This window comes from Oncorhynchus mykiss, chromosome 10, assembly GCF_057628025.1.
Source record: "Oncorhynchus mykiss isolate SJ-2025 chromosome 10, ASM5762802v1, whole genome shotgun sequence".
Classification (NCBI taxonomy): domain Eukaryota; kingdom Metazoa; phylum Chordata; class Actinopteri; order Salmoniformes; family Salmonidae; genus Oncorhynchus; species Oncorhynchus mykiss.
The window spans coordinates 13,398,924-13,413,619 of NC_143031.1; the positions used below are offsets into that span (position 1 = coordinate 13,398,924).

The 14,696-nt window shown below is 43.5% G+C and overlaps 1 protein-coding gene across 1 annotated transcript in view; it reads left to right on the forward strand.

Annotated features, from left to right (window-relative positions):
• LOC110533363 (gamma-aminobutyric acid receptor subunit beta-2) overlaps positions 1 to 14,696 on the forward strand; it is a 92,053-nt gene that overhangs the window by 41,790 nt on the left and 35,567 nt on the right. The window contains exon 5 of the mRNA XM_021617491.3: positions 13,442 to 13,524. Coding sequence (XP_021473166.2) covers positions 13,442 to 13,524 — 83 coding nt within the window. The remainder of the gene's footprint in view (positions 1 to 13,441; positions 13,525 to 14,696) is intronic.

A 14,696-nucleotide genomic window follows, 5' to 3' on the forward strand; every position in this document is an offset into this window, starting at 1 on the left:
ACACACACAAACACACATCTATACGTACTCCCACCCCCCGCACTATGATCACTATGTGTTGTTGGCTTAGCGTTCGACACGCCACATTATGTAATTCCTCTGCAACAAAGAGCAATTAGACGATTGTTTCATGGAGTGATTAATTGATTATTACATGCGTCGACCATAGAAGCCACATTATTGCTGAGGCTAGATAGCTTCAAGTTATTAGCCATTCGAGGTCCTTGTCCTATCAGACAAGAGGGACCTGCAAACCTTGTCCTCTACTATCCTATAACCTATCTTACTTCCTGATTACATGCAGCACTACTATTAAAGCTATCAGTTATCAAGTTAAGACTCAAGTACAGACTGTGTGAAGTAAAAATGTTTATTGAAACAGGGGCAGGCAAACGACAGGTCAAGGCAGGCAGGGGTTGATAATCCAGAGTAGGAGCAAAGGTACAGGACAACAGTTAGGCTCAGGGTCATTGACAGGCAGAGTTCAGTAATCCAGAGGTGGAGCAAAGACACAGGACGGAAGGCAGGCTCAGGCAGAGTGGTCAGGCGGGCCGGTACAGGGTCAGCACAGGCAATGGTCAAAAACCAGGAGGACGAGAAAAGAGAGGCTGGGGAAAGACAGGAGCGGACAGGACAAACATTGGTAAGCTTGATGAACTGGCACAGACAGACAGAAAACACAGGTATAAAAACCCAGAGGATAAGTGGGGAAGATGGGCGACACCTCGAGGGGTGGAGACAAGCACAAGGACAGGTGAAACAGATCAGGGCATGACAATATCCCCCCCCCCCCCCCTCTAGGGACGCCACCTGGCGTTCCACCTGGGTGGATACCTGGTTGACTTAGGTGCCGGTGGTGAAAGTCGCGATGAGGGCTGAGTCCAAAATGTCTTTAACGGGAACCCAGCACCTCTCCTCCGGGCCATAACCCTCCCAGTCAACCAGGTACTGGAAACCCTTGCCACGTGGTCGAACCCTCAGGAGGCTTCTCACCATGTATGGTGGCTGGCCATCGATGACACGGGGGGAGGGATGAGCCTAGAAACAGAAGACAAGGGGCAGTCGGACATGGTTTTGATTGTAGACACAGAAAAGGTAGGAAAAATACGGAGGGTACGGAGCAACAGAGGACAAAGAGCAGAAGAGCAAAGTGGCTCAGGCCTTACTGAAACCTTCCTGGAGGTCCTGGTTCTCTGCAGAGCGGGCAGACAGGTCTGGGGCAAGTCCCCAGGAAGACGACCCGGAGCAGACAGAGCTGACTTCAGGCAATGAGTGTGGCAGGACGGGCTCCAGCCCACGATGGCACCAATAGCCCAGTCATTGGAGGGATTGTGTCGCTGGAGCCAAGACAATCCCAATACCACGGGAACCTGCGGAGACTCAACAAGCAGGAATTGGATCATCTCGCTGTGGTTCCCTGATACTCGTAGCTTGACGGGGGTGGTCTGGTGGGTGACCCGGCCTATAGAGCGCCCGTCCAGTGCACTAACACCTATGGGAATGGAGAGGGGTTGAATGGGGATGCCCAGCTCGGACACCAGGGTAACAGACGTGAGACTTACATCGGCCCCCGAGTCAATGAGTACCTAGACAGACTTGGACTGGTTGCGCCACAGCAGGGTGGCATGGAGAGGGGGGCGAGTAAGGGGAAAATAAGAATTATCTTTAAGACCCATCACTCTAACGAATGAGCTAGGTCCCTTGAAGGGACAGGTAGACACAAAATGACTGGCCATACCCCAATACAGACAACTCTGGGTTTCAAGTCTGCGTATGCGTTCGGCTTGAGATAGCCTAGCCCTACCGTGCTAGGCTGTCTCCAGCCAAGACAGCCCAGCCCCATCCCTCAGCTTTTTACCAAAACAGGGGTGGGGAGCATGCTTTGTCATTGTTTCAACTGCTCACTGCCTCTTTAATTGGAATCCTAATTGGATTCAGTAAGTCTAGTGTTTCCTGATCGCTGATGCAGCCACTGTGCACAAATATTCTACATTTTCAAATTGGCCAAACTAATTTATTCGCTATTGAGCTGCCAATTCACCTGCAGAGTGATTACAAAGAGAACACCACAGGCTTTTGTGCTCCAGTGTGTTTTCATGAGGCACCTTTTGTTGACATTCAGAGACAGTGTTTTTGCTACCGATATAACTTGCAGCCTGGATTGATATTGAAAATTGAAATTCACTCCTTCAAAGGAATGTATATAGCTCCAGCTCAACAATAAAGATGCTCATTGACTTTTCAAAGGAAAGTAATTGAAAAGAGAAAACAACAGAATTTGCGAAGTTAAGGAAGGTGCCTTTCTGTAAGTTTGTACAAGCTTCGATCGGCTACAGTACAGTCTGTGGTTTTGAACATGATTGCTCTTTGTTCAAGTAGCTGTTGTCTGAGTTACTGCAGAGGAGCACAAAGCACACTCGTCCAAGAAAAACAAAAGAAGTATAGAGAGAAAATATGGAGAATTGATAGTACTGCTAGCACTGCATGTGCCCAGCACCGGGGGTGACTTGAGGTAAAATAGAAGTCTCTCTCGCTCCTTAGAAGATGACAGAATGCACAGTGAAAATGTTAATAGAGTTTTCATCTATATTCTTCGTAGCTGTCTATTTATCACCACAAACTGATGCTGGCACTAAGACCGCACTCAATGAGCCATAAGCAATGAGGAAAACGCTCATCTAGAGGCGGTGCTTCTAGTGGCCGGGGACTAGTGCAGGGAAACTTAAATCCGTTTTACCTCATTTCTACCAGCATGTTAAATATGAAACCAGAGGGAAAACAACTCTAGACCACCTTCACTCCACTCACAGAGACGCTTACAAAGCTCTCCCTCGCCCTTCATTTGGAACATTTTACCATAATTCTATTCTACTGATTCCTGCTTACAAGCAATTATTTAAGCAGGAAGCACCAGTGACTCGGTCAATAAATAAGTGGTCATATGAAGCAGATGCTAAGCTACAGGACTTTTTTGCTATCACAGACTGGAACATGTTCCGGGATTTTTATTTATTTAAACTTTATTTCACCTTTATTTAACCAGGTAGGCTAGTTGAGAACAAGTTCTCATTTACAACTGTGACCTGGCCAAGATAAAGCAAAGCAGTGTGACACAAACAACAACACAGAGTTACACATGAAATAAACAAATGTACAGTCAATAACACAATAGAAAAATCTATGTACAGTGTGTGCAAATGTTGTAAGATCAGGGAGGTAAAGGCAATAAATAGGCCATAGAGGCAAAATAATTACAATTTAGCATTAACACTGGAGTGATAGATGTGCAGATGGTGATGTGCAAGTAGAGATACTGGGGTGCAAAAGAGTAAAAAATAACAATATGAGGATGAGGTAGTTGGGTGTGCTATTTACAGATGGGCTGGGTACAGGTACAGCTATTTATTTACATGTACAATAAGCTGTTCTGACAGTTGATGCTTAAAGTTAGAGAGGGAAATATACGTCTCCAGCTTCAGTGATTTTTGCAGTTTGTTCCAGTCATTGGCAGCAGAGAACTGGAAGGAAAGGCGGCCAAAGAAAGAATTGGCTTTGGGGATGACCAGTGAAATGTACCTGCTGGAGCGCGTGCTGCGGGTGGGTGCTGCTATGGTGACCAGTGAACGGTGGGGTTTTACCTAGCAAAGTCTTGTAGATGACCTGGAGCTAGTGGGTTTGGCAACGAATATGAAGCGAGGGCCAGCCAACGAGTGCATACAGGTCGCAGTGGTGGGTAGTATATGGGGCTTTGGTGACAAAACAGATGGCACTATGATAGACTGCATCCAATTTGCTGAGTAGAGTGTTGGAGGCTATTTTATAAATGACATCGCCGAAGTCGAGGAACGGTAGGATAGTCAGTTTTACGAGGGTGTGTTTGGCAGCATGAGTGAAGGATGCTTTGTTTGCGAAATAGGAAGCCGATTCTAGACTTAATTTTGTATTGGAGATGCTTAATGTGGGTCTAGAAGGAGAGTTTAGAGTCTAACCAGACACCTAGGTATTTGTAGTTGTCCACATATTCTAGGTCAAAACCGTCCAGAGTAGTGATGCTGGACGGGTGGACAGGTGCGGGCAGCGATCGGTTGAAGAGCATGCATTTAGTTTTACTTGCCTTTAAGAGCAGTTGGAGGCCACACTTGCACAGTGTCCAAAGAAGGGCCAGAAGCATACAGAATGGTGTCGTCTGTGTAGAGGTGGACCAGAGAATCACCAGCAGCAAGAGCGGCACGGCTTGCAAACTATTATAGACTACAAAGGAAGCACAGCCGAGAGCTGACCAGTGACACGAGCCTACCAGTCGAGATAAATTACTTCTATACTTGCTTCGAGGCAAGTAACACTGAAACATGCATGAGAGCATCAGCTGTTCCGGACATCACGCTCTCCGCAGCCGATGTGAGTAAGACCTTTAAACAGGGCCACATTCACAAGGCCGCAGGGCCAGACGGATTACTAGGACATGTACTCCAAGCATGCGCTGACCAACTGGCAAGTGTCTTCACTGACATTTTCAACCTCTCCCTGTCTGTAATACCAACATGTTTCAAGCAGACCACCATAGTCCCTGTGCCCAAGAACACTAAGGTAACCTGCCTAAATGACTACCGACCTGTAGCACTCGTACGGCAAGCGGTACCAGAGCGCGAAGTCTAGGTCCAACAGGCTTCTAAACAGCTTCTATCCCCAATCCCCAATCCAGCTTCTATCCCAATCCATATGACTCCTGAACATCTAATCAAATTTCTACCCAGACTATTTGCATCCTTGAATAACTCAACCTACATGTACGTATTACCTCAATTACCTCAACTAACCGGTGCCCCCTTCACATTGACTCTGTACCAGTACCCCCTGTATATAGCCTCGCTTTTGTTATTTACTGCTGCTCTTCAATTATTTGTTACTTTTATTTCTTAATTTTTGGGGGGTATTTTTCTTAAAACTGCATTGTTGGTTAAGAGCTTGTAAGTAAGCATTTCCCTGTAAGGTGAACCTGTTGTACTTGGCGCGTTTGAGAAATGACATTTGATTTGATTTGAATTCAGAATTTATGTTACAGATGTTACAGGTGTAGGATCTTAATTTGACTGTCCTGTTGCAGGAGCACTGTCCTGCATTGCAGCAAATGTAAAATTTATAGTGTATTTGAGTTTTAAAAAGGCGTTAGAAGTGTGAAATTTGAAATTTCAGACTACAAAAATGTCCATTAATTATATTCCACATAATAATTCACATGTCCTGTTGCTGCAGGATTTTGGCTCAAATTAAGATCCTACATCTGTAATAATTATGTATTTGCTCTCATAGAATGGGGAATGACGCTTTAGCATTGGACAGGTTTGTGTCCATGAGAAATAACATTAACCCATGTCACAAACAGTCATCAGAACAGACCAGCAGTAGGAAACCCAAGGTGACCACACACAATGACCTCAATATGGTGTGAAAATATGTCCAGGGGAGATGTGCTTATACCTGTGTGTGAAACTAGAACAGACAGCAGTAGATGTGAGCTGATGGGACGTGTGGAATCTGTTTGTTCTGTTTGTTCTCTCTCCCCTTCCCCTACGGCCCTGGTCCCTCTTCCTCCTTGAGGCCTCTGCTCTGACCTCAAACTTCTGAAGCTCCAGTGGGGTTCTGGATCCTAGTGAGATCCCACACTGTACACGGAGTACACTGAGCCTGTGCCAGTGTCCCATCACGCCATCTGGCATTTGAGGTCACAGTAGGTGGACAGCCATATGGGGCTCAGTTGGCACCGCTTGTAGTCAGTAACCAGCCAGCAACCGCAGGGTGCATGTGACGTGTCTAGTGCAGTAGTGCCTAGGTAGAGGTTAGTTGTATGCCCGCTCACCAGTTGCTTGGGTACTCTTGCTTACAGCTCGCTGCCTCCGGCTAGCCCTTGTGGTGAATTGGGGAGCAGCTTCATGCACAAGTCTCCCCTTGTTGGTACAAAGCCTCTTAATGACCAAGACTCCTGTCGGGCCTCCTCGCGGCGCCACACGTTAACTGGTTGTCTTGAAACTCCAGCCTAACTGGCAGGGGATCTCGGAGCAGCAGTTGGCCCCAGAGATGCATCTGTGTCGACATGTCCTAGTAGCCATCAACCACCATCCCGCTGCCTTGTGCTCAGCGTGCTGGCGACGCGCGGTAGGCAGACTCCGACAGACTGGTGTTCCGGCAGCCTCCTTCAGCTGTGGAAGATACTGGTCATCCTTGCCACTGGAATTTCACCTTCCTGCAGTGAAGTAGTGCTGTTGGGGATTGCACACCCTCAGCGGCACTTTAAATAACTTATTTTGCACGGTTATCCACTTCTGACCTCGGTGAAGCCATCAACCAGCCATCAACCGGAAACCGGACTAAAGTCTGAGTTGGGGTGTCTGGTGATGGGGCAGAAGTGAATGCACCGGGAGCCCTTAATCAGACCCTTACAAGCCAGCTGCACAGGGCTATGATTGGACTCTACAGTCACCAAAGGATTCATCGTTAACTCAGAAGTGGAAGTCATCATCGAATACGATGGACTACCATAAGCAAGTCAGTAACCAAGCAACCAAGGGTTATGTTGGAAACGTGAAAATGATACTTAAAATTAATACTTAAAACAAATATTCACAGAGACACACAAAACATTCACGTGTGCACGCACGCACTCGCGCGCAAACACACACACACACACGCACACCACTGGCCTACCACTGGCCTACCACTGGCCTACCACTGGCCTACCACTGGCCTACCACTGTACTGTATGTGTACACATTCCTTTGTAGACTGTGCCAAAGGCGCTTGCTTAAGTTCTACCCCATTGAATCCATCTTGACACAGAGATCAGAAAGTTTCTGGCAAGTAACCGGCAATTTGCTCCTTGGTTAAACACTTGGAAGTCAGAAACCTTCAAAAGATGCATCAAAGGGAAATGACTGCTGACAAAGACAGGGTGACCGCAGGCGGAAAGAGAACATCCATCTCAACCTTGGAGGCTTTAAGGAACATGCACACTCCTGGGTGCAAAACGTCTGGAGTGTGTAATTTGAAACAGCAAGCAATATATATATTTTTTCATTTCTTCATTGATATTAACTGGCTTTGTGACAAGACTCTCTGTGTTATGCGAGAGTTTGGCCTGTTACAGGTCCAATGTAGCTGTTTTTATCTCTATCTCTTGGTAAGAATTAAGTAAGTACCTTGCAGTGATTGTTTTCAATTAAAATTGCAAAAATTGAAACAAAAATAGCTTCTTAGCAAAAAGCTATTTCTTAAGCAAGAATTGTTAGCTGGGACTGTCTGGGAGTGGTCTGAGTGGGGAGGGGGAAATTGTTATTGTCAGAGAGGTTTGGAACTCTCTTGGTTATTGGTCTATTATCTCATTTAAACTCCATCCCACCAAAAATACTCCATCCCACCAAAACAGGCTGAAACAGCATTATCATAATTTTCACAATTTCATAGTATTATTCCATCCTAATATGTTGGAAATATTAGCCCCTTGAGGCGATATAAGAGTAACACTCTGTAAACTGGTCCTCCCTATATACCCGTCGCAAGACCCACTGTTGATGCTTATTTATAAAACCTTCTTAGGCCTCACTCCCCCCTATCAGAGATACCTACTGCAGCCCTCATCCTCCACATAAAACACCCGTTCTGCCAGTCACATTCTGTTAAAGTTCCCCAAAGCACACACATCCCTGGGTCGCTCCTCTTTTCAGTTTGCTGCTGCTAGCGACTGGAACGAGCTGCAACAAACACTCAAATTGGACAGTTTTATCTCAATCTCTTCATTCAAAGACTCAATCATGGACACTCTTAATGACAGTTGAGGCTGCTGTCATGTATTGTTGTCTCTACCTTCTTGCCCGTTGTGCTGTTGTCTGTGCCTAATAATGTTTGTACCATGTTTTGTGCTGCTACCATGTTATGTTGCTGCCTTGCTATGTTGTTGTCTTAGGTCTCTCTTGTCGTGATGTGTGTTTTGTCCTATATTTATATTTTATTCATTTTTTTATTTTAAATCCCAGCCCCCGTCCCCACAGGAGGCCTTTTGCTTTTTGGTAGGCTGTCATTGGTAATAAGAATTTGTTCCTAACTGACTTGCCTAGTTCAATAAAGGTTCAATAAAACATTAAAAAATAAAACACAGAAATACAACCCCAATCTGTATGTGGCCTCAAGCCTCAAATCACTGCCATACTCCCTTCTGTACGCTTCTGTTTACCATATCTATTTTGGCAGGATGGTGCCTATATCAGACTAATGATAGGTCAAGGTATCAAGTTGTGATTGATATCTGGAACCTTTTCTCTAGTGTTGTAGATCAGTGCTACATTATCTGAGAGAAATAAACAAAGGCAATTGACAGGCGAAGTGACATCAGATGGGGAATCTGCAGGCCTAGTTTTCTGTTTCCCTGGTGGGAGATTATCTGATGGGACACTCCACTGTCTGATGATCCATTTCACAGAACCCCAATCCTTCTCACTGTGTAGTCCAGTGGGGACATAGGTACAATAGAGTACAGTAGGTGTTCAGTGTATTGAAATGAGATGTTTTCTCATCACAGGTACCATAAAGGGACGTTCTGCGGCATGTAAATGTTACACTTGAAACCCTTCATCATGTGATGATGTAGGTTTGACAGCCGCTTACTCATGCAAAAGTATTTTCGCATTGCTACCACTGTGAGAGCATCAATCAACCATTCTTTGGTCTGATTTCATGATCTCAAATAAGTTGCCTGTTATCTCTCTGGTAGAGAAGGACGGTGATGAGGAACAATGTGTTCACTAAAATGTGCTATTCTAAAGAACACGACTATAAGCGTGCCCCCTGAATGTGCGCAAGAACACCACATAATTCAATGGTAATACATATTTAATTTGTGGCAAATTAGCTAATAATGACCTGCTCGCTAACGTCAACTATGTAGCTACCTGAAATAGGGTATGAGAGAACACCCGTCATTCTGATTAATGGGAAATATGAAGAAAAGGCCCAAGCGCACCCAAATGGCCCAGTTACTGGTACTTGAAATCAACTAGTGGTTGACCAAGATACTAACTTATAGTAGATTCTTGGCCCAGCTCTCCAGACTGTGATTCTTGGCCCAGATCTCCAGACTGTGTCTAGAGATGGAGGGTGTTGTACCCTGTGCTCACTCCTGTGGTGGAGCAGAGCTGAAGGATGCATTGACCTTGCCTCAGCTCGGCTGCAGTCTAGGGACGATGGTGGGTGATATAGAGGGACAAGTGTGAAGGAGGCAGGGAGGAGGGGATTATCTCTCCGCTGTACCACAGAGGATTGGGCTCCAAGTTGAGCCTCTCCGCTGGCCGGGATGTATCAGTGTCGTCAGTTGTGCTTAGACGATTACCCATGGTGCCGTGCAGATCCGTGGCTGGCTGGCAGCACCCACTGTGGGCATCCACCTTCTCACGCAAGACCACAGCCAGAGAGAGTGACTCCCTATAACTCACCATCTATCAACTCCTTCTGTTCCTGCTTCTGCCTGATGAATACACTGACCTTATCTATTCACTCATGTCTGGTATTACAGTGTAGGACTCGGACCAGTTCCAGTATGATAAAGACTGCCCTGCCCTCTGTGGATGATTGACTTTGTTCCGGCCAGAGGTTTCTCCTGACCACCAACCTGATCAAGAACAACTCTGGTCCCTAGTTATAAGAAAAGTAACCATTCTGTCTTACTTACAGAGTGTAGAATCATGCTCCTGTTGCTGATGGAAATGGTATTGACGCAATCTCTGGCAGGCCCCTTGTACAAATATAAAAAGTCCCCTGTGTTGGCACTAAATAACAAATTTTGAAAACAATCAAATGTTAATTTAAACATGCAATATATTCAGTATTTGAGTCTGAATTTCACAAACTAGAGCTCTCCCAAGGTTTCTGAACCAGTTGCAACAGGGCAGAGTGTTCCCCTTTTAAGCCCCCCAGTATACAGAGACAGAGAGTCATTTGCTTTTAAGGTGCCCTGTCCCCCTTGGGTCACACAAGACCTTGCATAAATGTTTGACAAGTCTCCAAAGTTACCGTTTGAATACATTTCTCAAAGTATTCTACTCAGTCTGGGTAAACTAAGGCGGCCAAGTATTCACAACCCTAAAAGCCAATTAAATATGCGTTCAGAGTGCATTGTGTTTTCTAAAAGAACATCACAGTAGGTCAGACATTTGGCTTACAAATAGGAGTGTGTACAAACACATACACAGACTGTGGAAAATGTGAGTTTGTTTATGTGATCAAAGTCAGCAGACTAGTGTGCTTAACATCTCAGCGGGCAAAACTGGTTGAAAAATGACCTCATAACAAGAAACTAGTTGAAATGACAGGTCACCCCAGATGGACTGAAGATTTTAATCTATACACTTATAGATCTTTATGTAGGGTGTCCACCTACTCTGCTCAGAGTGGGTGAAAACCTGCTTTGGTGATGAAATTTCACTACCTTATGTTATAAAATATATTTTCCAAGACAAATAGGATTATTCATGTTCTGAATTGTTCAAAAGCATATCCAAAATGTCAGGTTTCGTGACCTAATACATCCGTTAGTAAGCACCGCGCTCTGTTGACAGAACGGTGCCGCTTTTTCGCAGCAACTTTTGAGGATTTCACGTGAGGTGTTAGCATGACATGAGCTGAATTGAATGTAAAACGCTGAAAATAAAAGGCTTGCTGTATGCACAGTGCTCCATTAAAATTTCACAGAGATACTGTCACGTTCACTGTCTTCAAACTCCCTGTCATAGATGAGCCAAAGAGCAGCGTGCATGTAATTCCACATCTTTTAATAAAGTGAAACTTTCACCAAAAAAAAACAGGTAAACAGAAACCGACACGATCGTGACACGACCGTGTCGCACACAAACACACACAGAAAATAAATAATTACCCACAACATAGGTGGGAAAAGGCTGCCTAAGTATGATTCCGATTCAGAGACAACGATAAACAGCTGCCTCTGATTGGGAACCACACGCGGCCAAAAACAAAGAAATAGAAAACATAGAATGCCACCCAAATCACACCCTGACCTCACCAAATAGAGAAATAAAAAAGCTCTCTAATTTCAGGGCGTGACAGACACCCTTGTTTTTGTGAGAAGCCTTCTAAAAGGAACAGGAAATTCTCATTAATATGAAGTGTATACTAAAATGTCATGTCTCAAAATCTATCGTACCTTTTTATTGTTTTATGTCCTGTGGATTCAAGAAGGAAGATGAGTTCAACGGGAAAGTGAGTCAAAAAGCCTTTATTCTCGCACAGCATCCAGCCTAGCTGACGTGATGCTGTACAACTTGCTTACTTCAGTCACCCTCATTTTTGCCACCCTGCAAGAGTAAAAACCCCAATCACTTTTAAGACCGATTATGAGACATGACGTTTGGACCATCGGTTTTCTTAGAGTATTATCTACACAATTAACATATTATTTTACCCATTGGCCAAAATATGCATTTTTGATTGGACAACCTTCTTTATGCCTACCAGTATTTGGCCTCTAAAATAATTAGTGCTCAGGTTTATTGGTGGTTTGGCAGCTGGGGCCTATAACTAGATCCATTCCACACCTTTCCAGGGTTATATGATTTCCATTTGTCATTTGAAGGACTTCCCTGAGTGATCTTTAATGCTGGTGACAATGAACACTGCAAGAGAAGAAATTGACATTTATGTTAATAATCTGGATATTAAGGCAGTAAATATTTAAAACACACATCAGACAGTTTTTGCAGGAGGCTACACATTTGCAGAGAACTATTTGCAATATTTTCTACTGTACGATGCAGCTCTGTTTTTCAAGTTAATTTCCAGTCAATAAGTTATCTTCACAACACTGACTAGAGGGCACGAGAAGTTGACTTCGAGATCTCAACATGTTCTTCACAAGGTATTCACGGCATCCATTTTCTTTGTTCTCGTTGAGTTGTGCCAGTAGACTTCCACCTAAGGCACTCTTCCCACTCAACCGATTCTGGCAGCTGAGATCTTTACAAGATGAAAAGAGTTTGTCCTCTCACCATCACCCTCATCTCTTGCCTCCCTGGGATATCTATGTCTTGTTAGTGGGCTCTGTCAGTGAGAATATGAGAGATGGACTGTAAGTTTTTACAATTACTAGCATGAACGCTTAGGCCTACCCTTTGACATACATAGAGTATGCTTTCACATATGACCTCAAGGCAATTCTACTTTCATATTAACGTATTTGATGTGCTTAGGTTATTTAGAATAATATATTCCCTTTCAGCATTGCTTTTACAAGTTAGACCACAAGGTCGCTTATGATCCGACTACATCAGAGCTCTCCAACTGGTCCTAGAGAACTACTGGTTATCTGGGCTTCATTCCATGCCTTCAGTAACACACCTGATTCAGCTAATTAGTTGACTGAAGACCATAATTATGAAAACGTATGAAAAATGTATGCAATCACCTCTGTAACTCATTCTGGATAAGAGCATTTGCTTAAATGACAAATCTTTCTGGAATATAGATAGTGTGGGGCTATTATCAGTAGCTGGCCTGGGAATCCCTGTAGTGAGCTAGTCTGTGATTCACCTCCCAGGTAAAGGGAACCTGTACAGTTTGATTATTTTAAGAATCTAGGACGAGGATTAGGTTTGGCCTTTTAATCCTTAAATCCATGGGCTGCACCCACTGATGCAGAATCATGTAGGGCTTGTTTAGTGGTTCTATAGTCGTGTAGTGCTTATTTATCTGACATCACAGGCTACTGCATAATGAGAGTTGGCTAGAGGAAAAGTGAATATTGAGGCGTGCAGCTGTAGGCTTACTCACCTGTTCTATTTACAGAAACACCACTGTAGACCGGTTAGTTCCGCGAAGTCCATTGCTGTTAAATCCCAGGTTGTTCGTGTTTTCTTTCTTTGCCACGTGCCTGGGAAACATTGAAAATGAGTTAGCTCTTTATTTGAATTGTCTAATATCTTGCTGGAAGTGCTGCTGCAGCAGTGATGTACTGTAGCTGCTAAACAAGGTGGAGATAATGTAGAGATTTACCCAACGTTGATTTAACTGGGGATCGATATCAGCTCACGGTTATTGTCGACTTCATCACACTATTAACTTCATCTGTGCACTGACAAGATATGAGAGCAATAGATTATGAAGAACCTCCTGACGCTGCTATAAAAAGCCATTAAGTAGCCATATGTGCCTGTGCTTCAAGGATGTAGTTATCTGCTAGACACAGGCACCAGATACTGATTGAGATTTTGATTGTAGCTAATAATTAATGTCTTCATGCTACTCGGCCCAGGTTCCTTGGTCCTAAAGCTCCACTTAAGAAAGTACAGCGTGAAGTTGGGATCCCATCGGCAATACCGCCTGAACCTTCAAAATGACATCCTTGGTCTGTACTGACTCTTGACAATGTCTTTTTCCCCTTCAGGATCACCACTACAGCAGCTTGTATGATGGACCTGAGACGATATCCGCTGGACGAACAAAACTGCACACTGGAGATAGAGAGCTGTGAGTATCTATCTTTCTCGCTTTCATTTTAACTCGATTACATTTCATTTGATCTAGCTTCCTCACTTTAAATTCAACTCAATTACATTTCATTTGATCTATCTTTCTCGCTTTAAATTCAACTCAATTACATTTCATTTGATCTATCTTTCTCGCTTTCAATTCAACTCAATTACATTTCATTTGATCTATCTTTCTCGCTTTCAATTCAACTCAATTACATTTAATTTAATCTATCTTCCTCACTTTAAATTCAACTCAATTACATTTCAGTTGATCTATCTTTCTCGCTTTCAATTCAATTCAACTCACTTCAATTTTATTTGAATTGATATGAATTGGAAACAACCTGTGCCAAACCAATGGTTTGTACTAGTACTGTATGTATAAGGAATCCACAAAGTTGAAGACACAACTTCAAGTCAGTTACTAGAACACAATAATATCTCAAGCATTGAAAACTACTCATGGACATGTACAGTAAATTAATCCTCATGAGGGAAATTAATAGTGTTTCCTGTCGGTAGATTTGTCAGTGAAACCTAAAGCACCCAATTCAAGAAAACTATGTCGCATCACTTCAGAAATTCAGGGATTTCTGCATTACAATGATGTACAGATATTAAGACAAAAGGCTGCCAAGGTCTACTTTATATGCTGCTTTTTGAAAAGTGTACTCCTTTCTCAACAGCTTGGTAAATGCTTTAAGGGCTTTCATTAACCTTTAAGGGGCAGTGCAGTTAAAAACTTGTTTCATATTTTGATGACATTTTCGCACTACGAGGTCGAAATAACACCGGAATTATGAAAATGATAATAATGCCCTTTTGTGTAAGAGCTGTTTGAAAGAAATGCCTGGAATTTCAGCCTGTTCAGGTGGCATGGAACCTTTGGCCTACGTCACGACATCACTATGTGATCTGATTACAAAAGACAAATGACTGTGCATCTGGGTAAAGGGGTGGGCTCTAGACCATCCTATCAGCCAATCTGTATATGTAAATATACAAAATTAACAAGAAATTAACAAGAACAAATACTTTGGAGTTATCTTCATTAAATAAACACAGTGTTTTATTAGACATACAGTGATTTAAAAATGCAATTACAAAGACTGCATGGGGCTTTAATACATCTAATTTAGTCATTGACATTAACATTAATCACTTGAA